We start from the raw sequence: 21,453 nt of genomic DNA, 5'->3' as shown, positions 1-21,453 counted from the left end.
CCTCGGTGCAGCGGAAACTGTCCTGATACGACAGGACTCCGCTTGATTCAGGCATGCGCTTTCGATACACATGCATGTTGACAAGGACTTGCAGCTAGTGATGTACGCGTATGTTGTTCTGTCTACAGTCTGAACTCGGATGGAGAGCCAAGGATTATTAAATTATAAAAAGTAAAAAGTGCAATGTTATCGCATGAGCTGATTGTTTAGTAACTGGTGGTGTTAGTGGACATTATAGTGTAACTTGTAGTTCCTTGGTCCTTTTTACTTTTTGTCTACAGTCAGTTCATCAGAAACTAGCACCTCGTCTTTTTGTGTGTTCGCACGTATAGTGGTAGCGTGTGTGCGTTCGTTCGTGCGTGCAAGTGGGTGTTTGCGTATGTGCACACACGCTATAATACATACATGTATGTATTATAGCGTATGTATATGTATGTATACTTGTGTCCACGTCTGTTCAGACTCGCGGCCTGTAACCGGCGACCCTCCTCCGCTCGTCGACGTCTCCGTCGCAGGCACATCGTGCGCTCGTCTGTCCTCGCTCTGGTACGGCGCCTTGCAGGCGGCCGCCGAGGCTCGTATTGAACTGCACGCGAAGGAAGGCAGTGGCTTCGCCGCCATTGGCAGCGAGAAGACACCGCTTGCCACGGAGTTGGACATCATCACCACCGCCATGGCTGGAGTGCTGCTCCCGTCCGCACGGGATACGGTGAGGCCGGTTTGAAATCGTTGTCAACGGTTACTGTGATTACCATGGTTACCCATACCAAGAGTACATAATCCCCCTGAGTGCGCAACTGGGATGGGGTTGTGGGACGGCGTAGTCCGTGACGTACGTCATTTTTTTGGGTCGGACTTGCGTCATCCCGTCGTCACGGTCCACCACGGACACACTTCCCCTACTCATGATGTCACACTATGACGTGCAACACGGACTTCGCCGTCCCAGATCTGATCAGTGAAGTTGTGCACTCTGGGGCATTATGGACTCTTGCCCATACCTATTGGTGCTTCATGCAGTAGAATGTGATGTGGGGCGAGTGATTCAGGAACTACAACCATTCCAACAAGAAAATGATGATCTCTGGCCTTCTTCGAACCAGCAGGTCCTAGCAGATCAAAAACCCAGATGTTGCAAACTCGAAGTTGGCTTTGAGCCTCCGTTCTGCTGAAACAAATCCAGCAGATACACGGAGTGGGTTGTAGTTGATGACAAGTACTTGTAAGTCCTTGATCACGTATGCAGTTACCTTTGTCCAAGAATACTCACACTTGAATTCTGTGTCACCCTGATGTTGGGCCGCGGTGCTCGACAATTTGTTGAATCTAGATGGACGACGCTTGCAGCAAATAGACCATGTCTGAGTGTTCAGACTGAGTAAGGTAATGTGAGAAATAATTGATTGCAAATCCTAGCGGGGATTGTATCTATTCCAGTGCTGAAACAATCCACTCCGAAACCGGTCTGAATGGGTCCCAAACGATTTTGTATAAATGACGAATGTGTTTCAATGCCAAGCCATGCTAACTGCCCCCCCCCCCTCCCGTAATGTTTTCTACACTCTCTGACTGTCTGTGATTGGTTATCGCAGGAGGAGGAATGGCGCCTCACCCAGCTGATCACGTCAAGCCTTGGCATCAAGGAGATCCTTCCTAGTCGCAAGTTTTCTTACGTCGGTAAGTTGTCTTGCTGTGGCTGTCGATGTTGCTGCTGCTGCTGCTGCTGTTGCTTTCTCTGCTGTTGCTACTGCTACTGTTGCTGCTGCTGCTGCTGTTGTTGCTGCTGTCGCTGTTGCTGCTGCTGCTGCTGCTGCTGCTGCTGCTGCTGTTGCTGTTGTTGCTGCTGTTGCTGCTGCTGCTGCTGTTGTTGCTGCTGTTGCTGCTGCTGTTGTTACTTTGCTTCTGCTGCTGCTGTTGCTGCTGACAGACCCCCCCCCCATTCCTCATTGAAGTGCGTACTTTTCCTGGAGGCTTCTCTCCTAGTTTTTTTTTACGAATACTTGAAGCAGAGTTAGAGCTCACTTATTCAGCCATTGTTCATTCTTTTTCCACACCAATGGATGGAAGACTGTGTGTGGAGAGATGTATTGCATGGAACTTCAATGCGCAGTAACAATGCATCGCTGTTCTTTCCATCGCATCTTGTCTTCTCGGGATCACCCCGCCCCCCCCCCTCCCCCCACACACACACACATAGACATTATCCCTCATCCCATGAAACTTGTCATTCTCACCGAATATTTACGCCGTATTTGTTCACACCAAACTTACCTCTTCAAAAATGTTGACAGAAGAAGTCTTCATGGCTGAGTTCACGCCAAAGGGAAGAAATCGTGACTTTGCACCATGGTAATTATAAGCTGTTGGCTCAAGTATGGATACCCCAGCACTTCTTCAGGAGCTGCATCTGTGCCTTGATCCTTGAGGGGTGGTGGCGTTCCTACGGATGCGGAAAACTCGTCATCCAGCCGAGTCTGACGCTAACCGTGAATTTAAATAAAAAAAGGTATGGATAACTTTATAGCTCTCTTTCTGTCTCTGTCTCTGTGTCTATTGTGCTGGCTGGCAGTTGAAGAAGAGTTCTTCTCCCAGATTGCCCAGTCGGCAGCGTCCGCGAGTCCTGGCCATCGTCTTGGCTACAGCCAAGCCCTCATGCACAGAGTGGAGCAGCTCATGCATCTGCTACATTCCTATGTGCTGGTGAGTCACATGACACACCGAGTGTGTTCGATTACTGTAATTTCAAAAAAATTCGGCGTACTTTTATTTTCGGTACTTTCGGTGCGTCTGTTTCGTACCTAAAATTTCAATTCACTGAACAAACACTAACACACATAATCCAATAGGGAACTGCTTCTCTGTACCGAAAATTTCTGTTCACCTAACCTAACCTGTTGCCCTCGTGCCGAAAATATTGAGCACCGAAAATTTATGCCCGCAAATCGATTCATGAATCCATTCGTGAATCGATTCGCGCTGTTCACATCATTCACATCACCCCATGTGAATATGGTGAATGGATTCCGAATCGATTCCAGGGCTCGTGACATGAAAATCGAACGACTTGAATGCACTTGAATCGATTCAAGTGCGTAATCGAACGCACTCGCCGTGACACTAAGGCACACACCGTATATTCTCTATTCTAAGCACAGGTCTCCATTGCTAGCACAGTCTCTAATACTAGCACACTGTGAGCACCTTTCGAAACATTATAAGCACTGTAAGCACAGTTTCTATCACTGGCATGGTCCTGGTGGAAACCAATGCTGCATGCTTGATAATTATCTTGCATGCATGTCTTCCTGCTCTGTACGGATGTATTGGTTGAAAAAATATAAGCACGGTCTCCAATATAAGCACGGGGTAGAGGGGTGTTGGAAAGATATAAGCACAGCGCTTATAATAGAGAATATACGGTTGTAACAGTATAAATAAGACCTTTCATTGCTGGTACCGGGTTTCCCCGAATATAAGTCGCACCTTTTTCACACTACACAACAGGGGAAACATGGAGGGTGCGACTTACAATCGAACATGACTTGCTACTGAATTGAGTATATTGAAGTCGGTATGACATGGACCTGAAAAATGGGTGTGCAACTGACAATCGAGTGCGACTTACTGTCGGGGAAATACGGTAGCTGAAGTTTGCGCTCGCAGTGGAAGAAGAGTTCTTCTCTCAGATCACTCAGACAGCAGCGTCCTCATTTGTGTGAAGGCACCCATCAGTTGTGGTGAAACAAAATTCGCTGCACATGATTGAGGAGAGTGAGCAAGCCACAGGAAAACATAGAATATTTGTCTGTTCGCCTTTCAAGGTGTTCTCGCGAATTCTGACTTGGCGAACGAAAGAGTATTCCATATTCTCCATCACACAGGGATAGCATCCCACCCCTCCCCTGGCATACACTCCACATGTACATGTATCATACTGTCAGGGTTCTCTCTCACACATGTCCTGTTAGTAAAATTTCACACTCTTGCCCAGTCACATGGTCCGCGGAGCGGTGCTTCTACATGTAGACCTATTGATTCAAATGAGCTCAAAATCTGACTTTCTCAAAATTGACGGTTGTCGCCTTTTGCGTCTAAACTCTTCATGTACTTCCTGTGTGTGCAGGTGGGCATACGTGGCCGTGTTGGCATTGGCAAGACGACGTGTATACGCCTAGCAGCCGCCGTGTGTCACAAGATGGACGTCCCTACCACCGTCCAGTGGATCAACGTCAGTGGCATGACAACCGCTCAGCTCGTCGGATACGAGGATGCCGACACCAGGTGAGTGTGGAATGCGCCTCGCCGTCCTTAAAATGCCTGCCTTGTATAGAGGTTCTGCAGATGAGGGTATCATGTTGGTGAACTAGCAGATTCGCTTTTGGGAGCTAAGCAATAAGTAAGTATACAGCATGGGTCTGTGGCTTGGCTTGTGGGAGCTAAGTAGCACACAGCTCATCGGATAAGAGGATGCCGATACCAGGTGAGTGGAATGCGCCTCGTATTTAACCTTTTAGGGCCCAAGATGATTTCAAGGAATGCGCTGCATACGCGAGCCCAGTTACTTATCTGATTGCAACTTAAAACGTCAGCGGCGTAAAAACGACGGCACAGCTCATTGGATACGAGGGTGCCGACACCAGGTGAGTGCGATGCGTCTCCTCGCCGTGGCTTTTAACCCTTTATGTACTGAAAAATTGTACACAGACTGAATTTGATCTCGACTTTCGAGCTTCGTAACTCTGGAACCACACATCGGAGCGCTTCAGCGATTGTTTTAATGGACAGCTGGGAGTTTTCTCTTTGACTTACATATTTTAGTTTTTGGATATAACCCAGAAATGACTGAGTTACGATCGATTGAAAATTTGAAAAGTTTCGATCCCAGGGGATCGAAAGTTGTACAGTCCGTACACAAAGGGTTAAATGCCTGGCTTACAGAGCGTATGCAGATGATGATATCATGGTAGTGAACTAGCAGAATGGCTTATGAGTACTAAGTAGCCCACAGCTCATTGGCTACGAAGATGCCGGTACTAGGGGAGTGCGATGCGTCTACCCTGTGCCTTTAAATATGCCCGGCTTACCTCCCACCGCTTTGGAAGCTGCATCTGCGCCTTCATCTTTGAGGGTGGTGGCGTGTGCTGTGTAGAATGGCCAAGGTGTGAGCTTGGAAAGTGTGCATGTGTGTGTGCGTGTGTGTGTGTGTGTGTGTGTGTGTGTGTGCGCGCGCGCGCGCGCGCGTGTGTGCGTGCGTGTGTGTGTGTGTGTGTGGATCGCAGACGATGGTTTCGGTTCTGATTTGTCATGTTGCGTGTGCGCCTACAGGGTGTGGCATGATGGCGTGCTAACGCGACTGCTCAGAACGGCATGTCACTCCTCACCCGCAGTCCAGCAGTGGATTGTGCTGGATGGAGAGGTACGGTTGTCTATGTGTGCGGCAGGTCTGGGCTATTACAAAAGTCGTATTGCTGGGGAAACTTGAGTGGATGAGTAATTGGGTGGGTAGGTGCGTGCATGGATGTGTGTGTTGTGCTTGTATGCATGTGTTCATGTTTGTCTGTTTATCTGTTTGTCTGTTTGTCTGTCTACCTATATGGTCATCAGTTCACCTGGTTTGTGTGTGTACACATATGTGTGTGTCTGATTGTTCAAGATCTGGTTTAGTTTGGTGGACTCGATCGCAAAACTTGTGCCCACATTTTCCCATGTTACAATTGTTTCCGTGGCTCACCCTCTAAGTTCTTATTACACATAATGTGCGTGTTGCAGTTATCACAAGGCCAGCAAGCCATTCTGAAGTCTCTTCTACTGCACACAGCAGGTACGTGATGATGACATTATGATATTTATTTGGGGATTTCCCAAAGACGTAGTCTAAATTAGAAGGGAGTTATAATGGGAGGCTTTAGAGTGGAAACATCATTGGATGGCTAATGAACTGCATAGTTAAAGCGAGTACACCGTGTGGGCTGGATGTACATGCTCCGGGAGGGCAGACCAGCTCGACGAAGATGAAGGGGCACCTAGGAGTAGTAGCTCACAGGGAGACGACACAGACCACAGTAGCTCTTATCAATTTGGGTTTCGACCCCGTGCTGCTGGCTACGGGTACCCTTGGTGACGCGGCACGGCTGATCTATACATACTCGCCGTGACATCGCTTGTCTAGGCGGCGCTTGCGGTCAGCAGGTCAAGTCTGCGATCGCGATCCTGAGCTACGTCGACCACGTGTCACTCAGGCAAAGTTACGACAGCGAGAGAGGGATGGAGAGAGAGAGAGAGAGAGAGAGAGAGAGAGAGAGAGAGAGAGAGAGAGAGAGGGAGGGAGGGAGGGAGGGAGGGAGGGAGGGAGGGAGGGAGGGAGGGAGGGAGGGAGGGAGGGGGGGGGAGGGGGAGGGGGAGGGAGGGAGAGAGCTCGAGCTCAATGTACCTAGGTGCAGAGTCGTATACATGTTGTAGTTGACTTCTTCACCTGCTCCCAGCCCCATGCCATCTCCACACTCAGCCAATGGTCGACGAGATAACTACAGTCGAAAGACTATATTTGTGACAAGGCGAACGAAACACAACTAGACATGACGAACTCAAGACGAAGACTGCTTTTCACACCACAGCAACACGCGCATGCACCAACATCACATACACACGACGTAGACAAAATAACGGACTACAAGGTCAGAGGTCAGCCTCCTAGCCCGGACCGTTCTTATTTTCATGTACGTATTTCAGTCTATGCACAGTTGAGTCACCGTGCACGCATTAGTATGCTGTGCTTGGTGAAATCCTAGCCTGGCCGTTCTTCGGCGCTCCGTTCTTCGGCGCTCCGTTCTTCGGCGCTCCGTTCTTCGGCGCTCCGTTCTTCGGCGCTCCGTTCTTCGGCGCTCCGTTCTTCGGCGCTCCGTTCTTCGGCGCTCCATTCTTCGGCGCTCCGTTCTTCGGCGCTCCGTTCTTCGGCGCTCCGTTTTTCGGCGCTCCGTTCTTCGGCGCTCCGTTCTTCGGCGCTCCGTTCTTCGGCGCTCCGTTCTTCGGCGCTCCGTTCTTCGGCGCTCCGTTCTTCGGCGCTAGCCAGTACTGTAGTTTAGATTCTACGACTCCCTGGCGTACAGACGTCTTAACTAGCCCACTGCATGTATATTGTGTGATGTGTTCTACAGCTGTCCCATCCTATCACCTACCCACTGGAGATGTGATCTACCTGTCCTCTTCCGTCAGGATCATTATTGAGGTAAGGACCCGTTGAAACAGTTGCTCCAATCCTAAGGAAAACAGAATCGGATTGGTGTAACTGCCAGGGATTGCCACGTATGCTGTGTGCGTGTGTGCGTCTGTATCGCTTGGTCTCATGCTGTCAGGATCTCGCATAGCTGTTTCCATGCTTTCACGTGTTCGAACTTGATTCGGATGCGTATGTACGGGCGTAGGTCAAAGGTCAAGATCATGTGTGTGTACTGGTGTACGTACGTGTGCGTCTGTCTGTGAATTCTTGTGTGTGTATGTGTGTATGCGTATGTGTGTGTGTGTGTGTGTGTGTGTGTGTGTGGATTCACTGGCCAGAAAAACCACTTCAAATAGCTGTATGGTGTAGACCAGGCTGAATAGTGACGGTCAATTCTTCAGCCTTGCAAGCTGTTGAATGGTGCAATCCCGGCACAAGTTGCTATGGCTTCTGCTGTAGCATTGCTATCATCGCCTCCGGCGATGGGCGTCAAAGGTCAAAGGTGTGTGTGTGTGTGCGCGCGCGCACGTGTGTGTGTGTGTGTACATATGCGTACGTCTGTGAATACAGACGACGGCAGACGAGATCATGTCGGAGTGCTTCATCCCACATCTCGTGCTCCGTCATGGTGACATGGAGTGGCACACCGTCCTCTCAGCCTGGCTTGACAAACAGCACGAGGCGATCATCAGTGAGGGCATTTCTGCCCCTGTCACGCTACGCAGCGACTTCTCCAGCTTTGGCGATGCGTGTGTGTCGCTGTCGAGTGCTGCCATTGGCTGGCTGTACGAGCAGGGTTTGATGCGTGACGGTGTCGTCGATAGAGCGTACTCGTCCGTCTGGCTGTGCGAGGCTGGGATGGTTAAGACGTTCACTGCTATCATGGAGGTACGGACGGGGGCCTGTTGAATTGTGTAGGCTCGCTTGCATACGGTACTGTCGGTTGCCGAAGAACTGGGGGCTCAGCCTCCTAGCCTAGACCGTTCTTATTTTCGTGTATCTGTGCACAGTTGTGTCACAGTGTATGCATATGTTGTGCTTGGTGAAATTGGTTTGTTCCGTAGCGTTTTATTGTCGCACATATCGCTTGTATATCCTTAGTTAAATGGAGTGGGGGAACATGACTCTTTCTCGTTCCTTTTTTGTTCTTTGTCCAGTGTACGTTGTTCCAGAAGCCCGTCCAGCAGAGCCACTGGCAAGAGCTTAGCATGGAGGAGATCCTCTGCTTCGTCACCTATGCCGCCATGTGGGCCTACGGCGGCGTAACGTTGTTCGCGCCTGACCGGGCGGACGCGTTCTGCATCTGGTGGCGAGAGCAACTGCTCGACATCGTGGAGCTGCCGGAGAAAGGACAGGTACTGACCGGGTTAGAGTACACATTGAAATACAGTATGCATGTACACAAAGGCGGGAATAGGAATATCTAGATTGTTAGATGTAAGAAGGATTGGGAGAACTTCAAATTCAAAGGGTCAGTCAGGGAAGTGAACTGCCTGGAAGCGTGGAAAGAGAAAAAATGCCAACCCCACCAAGTTGCACTTTTCAACCAGCTCACCCAAAGGTATAGAGGTTATGCGAAAGGATCACGTGCAGGCGGCGTGTAGGCGGCCAAAGCGGCCGCGCTCCGCAGGGGTGGCAAAAGAGATGAAAAGTTCAAAAGAAGTACATGTGCCTGGAATAATTTCACGAAGGAAATTTCCTGTATCGCTGTTACGTTCCTCTTCTGTTCTTTACAAAGGACTATTGTACGAACGCTGAATCAGTGGCCATGACTTCTCCCAAGTTTTCAAAAGTGTATGACGAGTTAGATGACTCCAGCAAATGCCGGTACCGTGAAAAGCTCGAGCGCGTTTCACCAGACTCGAGTGATCCTTACCTGCCCAGAAGTATTTTTTTAGAGGAAGATAAATTTCCACTTGTGGACTATCCCGATATTTACAATTTCTTGGTCAACGCGCCCAGCCCCTACACCAAGGAGCAGCTCAAGGCCTACAAGAGCTTGGAAGGCTACAAATACCTTGTCAGTGGCTGGGTCGGCGATGTTCGTGCGTTTCCAGCGTCCGAATCTGACACATGTGACAGCAAGTTTGTCATCGCCAAAGTCCGCCATTCCCAGTCAGTTTCCGGCACCCATCTGCAACCCTGGATTGCTGCGCAAAACGACGGTAGCGTGATTTGTGCACACTGCACCTGCATGGCTGGTCTTGGTGAGTCTTGTTCTCACGTTGCTGCACTGTTGTTCAGCCTGTATTCTAGAACGCAGCTGATTCAGAACACAGGAAGCACTTCATTGCCGTGCCAATGGTCAACTCCTTCAATGAAGGAGGTGGAGTATGCCAGGATTCGTGACATAAACTTCACTGCACCCGACACTAAACAGCATGGGAGCAAGCGCCGTAGGTCGGAGGAGAAGGTCCCTGCTGATATTAAGCAACCCTCCAGTGCTGAGCTGGGTGAACTATATGGAAATTTATGTCAAGCCGGTAAACCGTCATTACTCTCCCTTGTTCCCGGGTTCTGCGATAGGTACGTACCTTCCAAGCCCGAGGGATATCCACCCATTTTGGATTTATTGTACGAACCAGACATGCTGGATGCTAGTTTTGGGGACCTGCTCGTTCGTTGCGAGGCAGTATTTCCAGCGGTCTGTGTTTCAGAGGAGGAAGCACGCGCTGTGGAACAGGCTACGCGGAACCAGGCAGATTCCAAGGCCTGGTTTGAATTTCGCGCCGGCCGGATCACAGCTTCAAAGTTGAAGTCTGCTGTTCGCACGGATATTAGCCAGCCCTCTGCGTCCTTAGTCCGCTCTGTGTGTTACCCTGAGGCACACAAGTTTCGTAGCAAAGCCACACAATGGGGATGTGATCACGAGCAGAAGGCAATTGACAACTATAGTGAACATGCCAGTGCAACACATCAGAAGGTTGAAGTACTGCCCAGTGGCTTTGTAATTCATCCGGACTATCCATATCTTGGCGCTACTCCCGACTCCCTTGTGCAGTGCTCCTGCTGTGGCAACGGCGTGGTGGAAGTGAAGTGCCCGTACGGGTGCCGAGACAGTAGCCTGCATGATGCTGCCGATTCAGGGAAGTTCTGTCTAGTAAAGTCCGGCGGAGCACTCCATCTTAAGCAAGACCACATGTACTACTACCAAGTACAGCTACAGATGCTGGTGTGTAAGGTGCAGTACTGTGACTTTGTTGTGTGGAATGAAGGTCAGCTGTTTGTGGAGCGTATCTGTGCAGACACAGATTTCATCCGTGAAGCGGTAGCAGGTGCCAAGAAATTCTTCCAGTGTGCTGTTCTCCCAGAGCTTGTTGGGAAATGGTTCACTAAGACGTTCTCCACTCTTCCTGCCGATGCGTCTTCAGCGGCTACATCAGCCTCGGAACCACTTGGTGCTGCCAGTACAACATCTACTGCGGATCAAGAACGCCCTCCGGAGTTTTGCTACTGCAAGTCTGTGAAGGCTGGCGAGGTACTGCGATGTTCCAACAACGATTGCAGTATTCGTTTGTTCCACATGGCTTGTTTGCAGCTGAAGAGTAAGCCAAAGCGCAAGAACTGGACCTGCCCGGAGTGTCGCAAGATTAAATCTGCCACTAAATAATGATATGCATGTACAATTACAGTGGTAGCGACTTCGGCGACAAGTTTATAGGAATGTTGGTCGCTAAGTACAACGTTCGTCAGCCTACTCAAGCTCAACTGCATGAGGGGTGAATTCCCCGAAACACTGTGTATTGAGCAGGGAGTGGTGCTTTCTTGCAGGTTTGCCGGAAGTAGGGCTCGAGGGACTTCTTCTCTGCTCTAGATGGCAGTTGTGAGTCAGTCAAGTGTCTGGATGGAAGTCGTGAGTTTGTCAAGTTTCTGAATGGCAGTCGTGAGTCAGTCAAATGTTCAGTCAAGGCGGCAGAAAAGCTCGACCTCTAGTATGGGGTGCAACCAACTTTCCATGTACATAGTCATTTTTGTCGTAGCATTTGTAAATCCAAGTCTCAAGCATTTGAGAAGTGATTATATTCATGGAGCCTGCTATTCTGGTATTTCTAGAGTTGCATTTTCAACTTGTTCTGCTGTGCCTTCCACGGTACTTGCTGTTGCACTTGCCACGTGTGTGCATACAATCGGTGGCTGGGCTTTCACAACGATTTCCGTTACCTTTCTTGTATTTCTTTGCTTGCATGTATCTCTGAAGGACCATAATGCTGATTGATTCGTATTTGTGGGTCCCAGGACATGCGTGAAGACCACTCACTGCTTATGCATGTGAACAGAGGAACTCCATCATTACACATCAAACACTTCGCTCTTTACGTCTCTTCCGGGTGATGTTGGCATAAGTTGAGTTGTTCTTTGGTGCTGGGCATACTACATCTGATGGTACATCGTGCACTACCCAGCACCCTAAGTTGGGTTTCAGGGCTATTCATAATTATTATATTGTGTTGTCCCTATTTGGACCACGAGTCATTATATTGATGCAACAAGAAACGGAGGCATGTCGTGAGTGATGATAGAAGCCATTATTATTACTATTATTATAAGTCTGTTGGCGTTGCCATGACCAAGCAAGCTTGGCTAGCCAGACAAAAGAAACTAGAAACAAGCGAGGTCAATGAGGTGAACACATGCGCATGCAACTGCAGAATAGGTAAAACAGAAATATAATTGCCGGTATATCCAGACAGTCCAAAAAGCACAAAGGGTTAATAATAAATTTGAATAATAATATAATAATAATATAGCAATCATTACAGCTGACAAAGCGGCATGATGTAATTTACTCGAAAGGTACGACGGACTCACAACAGTTGCACAGAGCACAGCAGACGGTGACAACCTTGTCAATGAATGCACATGATGTAGCTTTATCGTCATGCATGAGGAAAGCAATGGGCAAAGTGCCAGAGAGGATCGTGTATTTCTGGCGAAGCATTCCAATCACTCGCTCCACATGGATACGGACGCGTGACACTTGTCGAGCACTGTCCAATTTCAGCCTGGAGAGTTGCTTCTTCCCCTTCGTAAATGGGGGCATCACCAACTCTGCGCAGAACATGCCAACGCTGTCTTCAACAGTGAAACCACGGTCAGCCAGCACCTGGTCACCCGGATTTAGGTGACTAAGCAGACCGCAGTGCTCTGTGATGAACTTGTCTGAGGCTCTCCCGCCCCATGCATGCGAAATAAATGTAATGACACCTTGTGGCGCTACGCCAATCAAAAACTTTGCAGTGTTATGGCTTTTATAGTGAGAGTACGTTTGAGCTCTTGCCATCAGATCAGAAGGTCGTTCACAAAAAACTTCAAAGCAGTCAATAATGACAGCACAGCCCGGGAAATGCTTACGAAATTCAAGTGGCAGAGTTTTGCGTAGTTCGTCCCTTTCTGGCCATTTGACAAGTGGTCCCAGCATCACATGCATCACCCGGATCCAGCGCTGGAAAATCCGGCACACGGTCGACTGGTGAATGCCGAATCTGTACGCCAAGTCTTGGTCCCGACAATTCAGCCGAAGCTTCATGAGAACAATCAAGAACTGCTGGAAGAGAGAGAGCGTGTGGCGGTGGTGCTGTGGAACTCTCTTCCTCACGTGTTCAAATATGCCCATCATGGTCCCAAAAGACTGCAAACCAGTGTAGAAGAGCACCTTCGCGTTGTCTTTCTCAAACGACTCGATTGACAAGGTGTCACCTTGTCCTGGAGCGTGTGGCATCCGTTTGCTTTCCAGGACCAAACAGTTGTTTGTCTCCTCCAGCCGCGTCAAGTGCTCCATATCCATGTCAGTCTGCGATGAGACACTGGAGACTGCTACAGGATCAGACTCTACCTCTGCACCATAGGCACCAGGCAAATCTGCCATTGCTTCTGTGAAGTCATTCCCGGAGGCGTCCACTTTCACTGGTGTCTGCGTCTTGCTCTCCTCGAACGTCAGCTTCCGCTTCGCTCGGCGTTCATATGCCACCAAATCCCTCTCCGCTTTACGCTTTACAGGAGTCCTGACATGTTCAAAAAGTTTCGGAACGTAAGCGGGAGATAGTGGATCGTTGCTCTTCTCTGCGCCTACGAAATGGTCTGAACAGATCCTGCTACTGTCAGTTGGCTTCCAATTCTCTCGTCTCATAGCCGCAACCCATAGTTTGCGCCGCTCGTCCGCTACAGGAAACTTGTAAAACTTCACAGCCGTTCCAGGATCGGCACGATTGCTACATCCGACGGCTGCACAACTCTTCGGCATGTTGAAGGCTAAAAACTTCAGCAAGCGAGACACCAGCGGAAATCAAAATAAAAGTGAGGAACGATATGTCGACAACCAACAACAAATTTTACTTTTCCTCTCAAAGACTAGTAAAAAATAGTTCAAGCAGAAACGACTTCATTTTGCCACCCCTGCCACTCGCAGCCGCCTTGGCGCTCCTCGTGACGTCATTCGCATAACCTCTATAGAATGTTATTGGGATTACATCATCATCTGAGATGCTTTGACGAAGTCACAGATTTTTCCATTAGTGATTAACGCTGCATACTTGGCGCCTATTCACAAAAATCGAAAATCTGCTGACTCACGCTCATATACTTGTGCCCATTTGAAAGTCCCGATGAAATAATCCGCATAAGCTCTATTGTGACAGCGGCAAGAGGCGGTATGCTCGTCTTACTTGTGCTGTTTTGCTGCAGGTGTTTGAGCTGGTAGTGGTGCTCGCCGAAGACCAGTACTGTTATCGCTGCTGGGCTGACAAGGTACCCGGGTACACTAAACCAGGTGTGGACGACGTCAGTGCCGAGCAAGCTGGCGGTGGGACGGTCGTTCAGACTCCGCGATTGGCAGTAAGTGTGTCGCCCAGCTCTGCCTAGTGTTTCGCATTGTGATGACGTTCCCCGAACTGTCTTTGCCTAGTCGAGTGCATGATTGTGGAGATGATCATGCGGGATGCTGTAGTGTCGAGTCCCTTTGTAAGCCCTCTTGTTGTTCCTTTCCCCACAAACTCAGTAAGACGGAGACCGATAGAGAAATCACTGGCGAGAATCGTGTCAAGTATGACCACCAAGGTAATTGAAAGCATCAAAGTTGGCAGTACGTTCTCCGCATTTACCAAGCAACACCACATGTTCTACACGTACGCGCAAGTGTGTTGAAAGCGGTGCACGGAGAGAGCAGAGTGCGAGGGTTGCCATCATGTCGATTCGAATATGACCAGATGCCAGGCAAAGTGACAAACATGCTATTCTCTTACCGTGCTATCTCTCTGTCTATCTGTCTCTTTCTCTCTTTCTCTGGGCTACCCGTCCGTCCGTCCGTCCGTACGTCCGTGTGTGTGTGTGTGCGTGCGTGTGTGTCCGTCCATATATCTGTCTCTGTCTGTCGCCCCTATCTCTCCCCCCCCCCTCTTTCTCTCTCTCTCTCTCTCTCTCTCTCTTTCTCTCTCTCTCTTTCTCTCGCTCTGTTCAGGCATTGCACTATCTGCTGTCCTTGCTAGCCGATTCCAACATTGCAACCTGCTTGATAGGAATGTCGGGTGTTGGCAAATCCACCATTGTAGAGCAGTACACGTCAAGAGTTAGTCTGGGTGATATCAGCGATACAGGCTGCTTGACCATTGAAGCAACACGGTGAGAAATGCTGCCACTGATTCTGCTGATTCTGCTATAATGTTAAAGTGGTTGTGTTGTTGATCGTGGTGGTGGTGCTGCTGGTGCTGGTGGTGCTGCTAGTGCTGGTGGTGTTGGTGCTGGTGGTGCTGCTAGTGCTGCTGCTGGTGCTGGTGCTGGTTGTGCTGGTTTTGCTGGTGCTGGTGGCGGCGACGGTGGTGGATGGTAGCACGGACTCATCCTTTGTGCACTAACCTCTTTAGGTGTAAACGCCGGTTGCTCGGTTGCCTTGTGAAAGTGCTTGCCAATTTGCAATTGCTCACCTCTCGCCGCTTTAGGAGCTGCACCTGCGCCTCGATCCTCTCGGCATTCCTGCAGATATGGAAAACTCAGTCTGGCGCAGTCTCGCTCAAGCCGTAATTGTTTTCTAATGTATGTGTCCTGACAGATGTACAACATCGGTGGATGTGTGGAACAGCATGAAGAAACGTCTGCAGTGGCGCTATGGTTACACGTACACGCCGCGGCAGAAGAAGCAGCTCATCGTCGTCATGGAGAATCTAGAGAAGGCGCTGGTGAGTTGCTCTGGGCTTCACGGAAAGCTACAGCCTGATGTACATGTATGCAATCGGCAAGGAGTTAGAAGCGGACAGTATTAGGCCACGCCGTTTTTTTCTCTGTTTCGCGTCACCTTATTCGATGAAATCAATGAGGGATGGCGAAAAATAAAAAAAGCCATCCAAAAAACAGTGTACGTGCATTGCATTTGTGTACAGTGAAGCGACGCGGCACTGTTCATGTACATTGACATGTACATGAATACATGATGATTGTGTGACTTGCGGCCCAGCTTATTGCACACACATGTACATGTGAGCTGAGTCATTTTCCGGTTTTCTGGGTTTGCATTAAATTTGTATTGCATTTTCAAAAAAAAAAAATTTTTGTTCGTTTTTTTTTTTAAACTCCGGCTGTGAATTACATGCGCGCGGGGGACGCGAAACATAGATAAAAAACGGTGTGGCCTTAGGCTTGAATCGGACAGTATTAGGTTTGAATCGGACAGTATTAGGCTTGAATCGGACAGTATTAGGTTTGAATCGGACAGTATTAGGTTTGAATCGTAACCTAGGAGTTAGAATCTGACAGTATTAGGTTTGTGTCACAGGCACAACGCCAGCACATTACTATTGCATTAGATTGAAGACACAAACCAAAACACTTTCCTCGGCATGTGCAGACTCCATTGTAGCCTCTTTAAAACCTCTCACACAATAAGTATACAGCACTGCACAAAACAGTCTCTACATTACAATTCTTCCGAATAAAATGAAATAAATATAGCCCTATCCAAATTTTTAGGCCAGGCTCTCTCTCTCTCTCTCTCTCTCTCTCTCTCTCTCTCTTTCTCGGCATTGTTGCTTATTCCGTCCTTTCATCTTTTTCCCCTCGTCACAGGTTCCTCCATCTGGCACAGGGCAATCGGCCGTCGAGTTGCTACGGCAACTGCTCGACCAGAAAGGCTATCACGCGCCGAGTGGAGACTGTCAGTGGCATGTGTTGGAGTCGTTGCTACCGATGGTGGTGATGTCGCTGCCACCTCGTCCACCCACGCCAGCGCCCAGTGTGTTGGCGGTGCGGGACAAGCCAGTCATGGGCAGTGTGGTGTCGGCACGTCTACTGCACCACATGGTCGTGCTGCCGTGCTCCGAACCATCGTGAGTCAGGCTAGCAGAGTGCGTGTGTGTGTGTTTGTGTGTGTGTGTGTGTGTGTGTGTGTGTGTGTGTGTGTGTGTGTGTGTGTGTGTGTGTGTCCCATATGGTGCAGTGGTATGTGCAGCGATTTCCAATCGATAGATTGCGGGTTCGATTCCCGACGATTATGGTCACACACGTCTTTCTTCTCTTTCTCAGACTCTTCCTGACTTTTCTTTCATTCTCCTGGGTGGTTACCAACAGCCAGTGCATGCCGGAGTATGTGGTGTGATGTGTGTGCGGGAAAAAAAAAAAAAAAGACCAAAAATAGGGATTCACTGGCCAGAAAATGTCACTCCAAATAGCTGTATGGTGTAGACCAGGCTGAATAGTGACGGTCAATTCTTCAGCCTTGCAAGCTGTTGAATGGTGTAATCCCAGCACAAGTTGCTATGGCTTCTGCCGTAGCATTGCTGTCATCGCCTCCGGCGATGGGCGTCAAAGGTCAAAGGTGTGTGTGTGTGTGTGTGTGTGTGTGTGTGCGTGCGTGCGTGCGTGCGTGCGTGCGTGCGTGCGTGCGTGCGTGCGTGCGTGCGTGCGTGCGTGCGTGCGTGTGCGTGAGCGTATTTGTGTGTGAGCGTATTTGTGTGTATGGGAGAGAGTGTGTGTGAGAGAGAGAGTGTGTGTGTGTCCGCGTACGTGTGCGTGCATATATACATGCATGTGTGCACACACACCCATGTATATGCATGTTTGCTAGAACTTTTTTCACTGTGTCTGCCATGAGAGTGGCAGTGCTGCTGCAGGAGCCTCACTCCATGTACATGTACATGTATTTCTTGTTTTTTTTCCCGCCACAGATTGGACGAGATGGAGTTACTACACCACTCTCTGCTCAGCGCACACTTCTCCACCGAGGAGTTCGACGCCAGCAAGCTGTCCTACGAGATTACCACTCTTGACCTGCGTGTGCCGCCCGATATGCTGCTCAGCATCGTCAAGGCAACCATCGACCTGCAGCGGCGCATGAACGACCTGTTCCAGCCGCGACCGTGGCGACAGCACTATAACTTCACGATGCTGACCGTCAACGCGATCATCAGGTACGTGCTGCCATCCGTGGCTGCTAGGAATTAGTACTACTAGGAATACGTGTACTTTGGTGCGTCCATGGAGCTATGAAGCCGAGACCTCTGGTCGGCGGAGCTTAATGGGCCCCACCACCACACTCCATTATTCACCCCAGTGTCTGGAGATATGTGGACTTTGTAGAAAAAAAGAACCGAAGGATGTACCCAGAGTGCTGACAGTGCTCAACACCACAAAGGCAGAGCGTAATACACAACAGAACAACAAGGACAATCAAGGCTTGTTTGCTGCTACTTCAAGTTTCATGCTCACGCAATCATCAGGCAGGTGTTGCCTGATGATTGCGTGAGCATGTAACTTGTAGTAGCAGCAAACAAGCCTTGAATGTCCTTGGTGTTCTGTTGTGTACAAAAAAACAAAAAAAAACATGTGGTGTACATCGGTGTGAGACTTGTCTCTCATTACTGTAAGTCAACAAATATTAGGCGCATATTTATTTTCAGCTATTTTCGGCCTGGACATGTTTGGCCAAAAATTTGTTACGGCCGAAAGGGCATAATAACACTTCCATACAAGATTTTCCAATGAAAATTTGGACAATGCTAGCTTATACCGCACCAAGTTATTTCTATGTTTCGCGTTACCTTTTCGAATCCTTGACAAGAAAAAAAAGAAGATCCGAGACATGTCAATCGATGGCTGTTCTGGCGAACATTCTCTAGCCAGTATGGCAGATCAGAGGTTATCAGCTTCTCCATAGTCTTGCATTCCAGGTGATGGTACGTAGAAGGTGCGAGCGATGACAATTTCTATTTTTTCAAGCCGTACAGTAGGGCCTGCTCACCAAGCGAGCGAAGATTCCAGGTATCAAGGACTGCGATTGTGAACGTCATTTTTTGCGAACTCAAAAACGGTTTGAAAAATCTGTGATTACTACATGCGTGCCACCGGATGAAAAAATCAAGTAAAACCAAGGGCAATGAGGTAGCAACAGGGTAAACCTAAGAAAACCTGGATCCAGGCACAGAAAATTGTACAATAGCAGCTCAACGTAGGGTCAATAATTTGCGCATCGCATACATGGCTGCCTTCTCCAGGAGAAAGCATGACGGTCTTGATCATTTTGCTCGTTTCTAAAGGTTCACTGTGTAGCTGTGAAAACGTACTTGATGCGACTAAACCTAAGATTTATGATGATACGACTTATAGTTGTACAGATATTACTCAAACGGACACACCGGGTGCCCCAAAAAGGCTGAAAAAAGGTGTCTAAAACCAACCTGCGGCATTATGTGACACCCTCCTTCTCAACAGAAGCATCAACTAGGCGTTTGCGAAGTGCACGTCTGCGCTTTCTGCTTTGCCCAAAATTGCGGCTTCTATTCACGTGCGGCTTTTATCCAAGACTTTACGGTAGCCGAAGTAGAAAGCTAGGACAGAAAATCAGAGAAAACTGTCACTTACGCACACGCAAATGCGTACGCACTTTCAAAAATTTCAAATTTGACATGGTCACGTGCGCACTTCAATGATGAATAACTCATCGTAGGAGGGGCCAAACCCTCTCAAACTTCTACACAATGTATGTATGTATGTATGTATACTTTATTTGAATTCGCAAATCCAAACGAGCACAAATGCTCAATGACAAGGCAGCGAATATGTTATTATGTTACAGGGAAGGAGAGTTGGGGAGAAAATAAGGAGAACAAAGAGAGAATGGTAGATATCTCAATGAAGAGCGAAGCGTTATCAAACTACAAGTAAGCCAGCGAACGATAAGTCGATAGTTCTGTAACCCGCCTAATAAACTAAGTACTTTTTTCAGGCGTGCAGTGGACTGTCATTAAAACAGAAACAGAAAAATAATAATAAGGCACCAATTTTGTTTGTCCAGGGGATGGCCCACGCCTGGTAAAGAGAAAAAAATAGAGAAAATAAAAAAATAAAAAACAAACAAACAAAGTACTAACAGTTACTGCTAACGAGAGTACTTGCTACTAACATCGGGAGGATGAAAGGCCCAACCCTGCCCTGCCAGTTACGGACTTACGGGGGTCGCCATGGCAAATAAAGTTCTGAACACACTCTTTCCACTGATACCTCATTCGACCCCTAACTCTAAACTTTGTATATTTTTTCGTGTCCTCTTGCATCCTCTGCCATCGTCCACTCTCTGGTCTATTCACTGGTCAACTGTCGCTTCATCACATTGCCGGCCTACCAACTGTCACTTTGCGGTGTCCTACCAAATGTCATTTCAACACATTGGTGTCCTGCCGATTGTTCTTTCAACACATCGGTGCCCTGCCGATGGTCATTTCAACACCCTGGTGTCCTGCCAATGGTCATTTCAACACATCGGTGTCCTGCCAATGGTCATTTCAACACATCGGTGTCCTGCCAATGGTCATGTCAACACATTGGTGTCCTGCCAATTGTCACAATCCCCAACGACGTTCATACATGTGCACACACGCACGCACACACACACACACACACACACACACACACACACACACACACACACACACACACATACACACACACACACACACACACACACACACACACACACACGCACACACACACACACGCACGCACACACACACACACACACACACACATGTCCGACACACGTGCCCATACACATACGCGCACAGTTCACTGTACAATCACTTGCCGGAGACTGCCAGTGGTCGTCAGGTGTTGTTGCTATGGCTACACGAGTGTCATTGGCTGTTCTGTGAGCACCTGTGTACGTCGTTGGATCGAGAGCGCTATGGTATACTTCTGTCGAAACTTGCAAAGATGTACTTCACGGGACGGGATGCGGTAAGGGGCGCTTGCGGGATCTCTTACAGCTCACCATTGCTATGCATTGCAGCAATAGACGATATACCAAAAAAAGCGTGCAACTAGACTTGGGAGGGCATTGCAGAGTAGTTGCATACAAAGTTCAAAGTTGTACGGTTACCTGCGATTTATGCTCTTGCGGAGTTCAGGACCTACCGTGTACGCATTATAGTATGATTTGTATGCAACTGGTGTGCAATGCACTCCCAAGTGTAAAGTTTTAGGTCTTTTTCTTGCGGAAGTAGATATTTCTGGCGTTGTGTGCCTTTTCGGTGCTCCTATTCCTGATGACTACGCTTTCTGTTTGTTCTTGTCCGGCTTTGTGTGTGCGTGTGTGTGTCCGTATGCGTCCATGTGTGTGTGTGTGTGTGTGTATTCGTGCATTTGTGTGCGTGTGTGTATGCATGTATGTGTGTATGCATGTGTGGTCAATGTCCACATGGTGGTCCGTTCATACCAACCTAACACACAGCTTGAAGTGGTTCTGTCTAACTGTGAGGTACTCTACCGTTCCCCGCTGCTGATCAGCCTGGACATCGCCTCTTCCAGCAACAACGACACCGCACCGGCCAGTACAACGGTACCACTACAGAAAGCAGCGCCGGCCGGGACCATACCCACAGCCGAGCAGGCCAAGCAGCCGAAGAAGTCTTCATCATCGTCAGTGCCAACACCAGCGTCGTCCTCGGCTAAACCCCAGCAACAGCAGCCATTGCCGCAGTCTGCCAGACAGCAATCTGGCCAGCGCCCTGCCGCCACACACAGGTACTACCGAGTGGAGGACATGGACAAGCTGCGTGAGGACATGCAGCGAGCACTCATGCTGTACAACGAGAAACACCCGCCGATCTCCGTGCCTCTGCATCAGGTACAGTCCCGGGTCGGGCTGGGAAATGACTGGAGGAGGGGCTTGGGAAAGGCGTGCACATCTCCGTGGCGCATCCTTTCCCCTCATTGGAACTTTTTGCACCTGGTTTGCGCTTCGTAGATGTGTTGGAGCTAGG

General features: G+C 49.0%; 1 protein-coding gene across 1 annotated transcript in view; it reads left to right on the top strand.

Annotated features, from left to right (window-relative positions):
• The window catches only part of LOC135829539 (uncharacterized), an 86,379-nt gene that overhangs the window by 27,515 nt on the left and 37,411 nt on the right, over positions 1–21,453 (top strand). The window contains exons 31-46 of the mRNA XM_065341936.1: positions 462–709; positions 1,593–1,677; positions 2,570–2,700; positions 4,124–4,281; positions 5,326–5,416; positions 5,770–5,821; positions 7,155–7,225; positions 7,787–8,104; positions 8,374–8,571; positions 13,898–14,047; positions 14,670–14,830; positions 15,258–15,384; positions 16,268–16,527; positions 17,365–17,607; positions 20,257–20,428; positions 20,922–21,317. Coding sequence (XP_065198008.1) covers positions 462–709; positions 1,593–1,677; positions 2,570–2,700; positions 4,124–4,281; positions 5,326–5,416; positions 5,770–5,821; positions 7,155–7,225; positions 7,787–8,104; positions 8,374–8,571; positions 13,898–14,047; positions 14,670–14,830; positions 15,258–15,384; positions 16,268–16,527; positions 17,365–17,607; positions 20,257–20,428; positions 20,922–21,317 — 2,861 coding nt within the window. The remainder of the gene's footprint in view (positions 1–461; positions 710–1,592; positions 1,678–2,569; positions 2,701–4,123; positions 4,282–5,325; positions 5,417–5,769; positions 5,822–7,154; positions 7,226–7,786; positions 8,105–8,373; positions 8,572–13,897; positions 14,048–14,669; positions 14,831–15,257; positions 15,385–16,267; positions 16,528–17,364; positions 17,608–20,256; positions 20,429–20,921; positions 21,318–21,453) is intronic.

The sequence above is a fragment of the Sycon ciliatum genome, chromosome 13, assembly GCF_964019385.1.
Source record: "Sycon ciliatum chromosome 13, ocSycCili1.1, whole genome shotgun sequence".
In the NCBI taxonomy this organism is placed as follows: Eukaryota; Metazoa; Porifera; class Calcarea; order Leucosolenida; family Sycettidae; genus Sycon; species Sycon ciliatum.
Note: the sequence above shows the minus strand (reverse complement) of the source record. Positions and strands in the feature narration are given on the sequence as shown.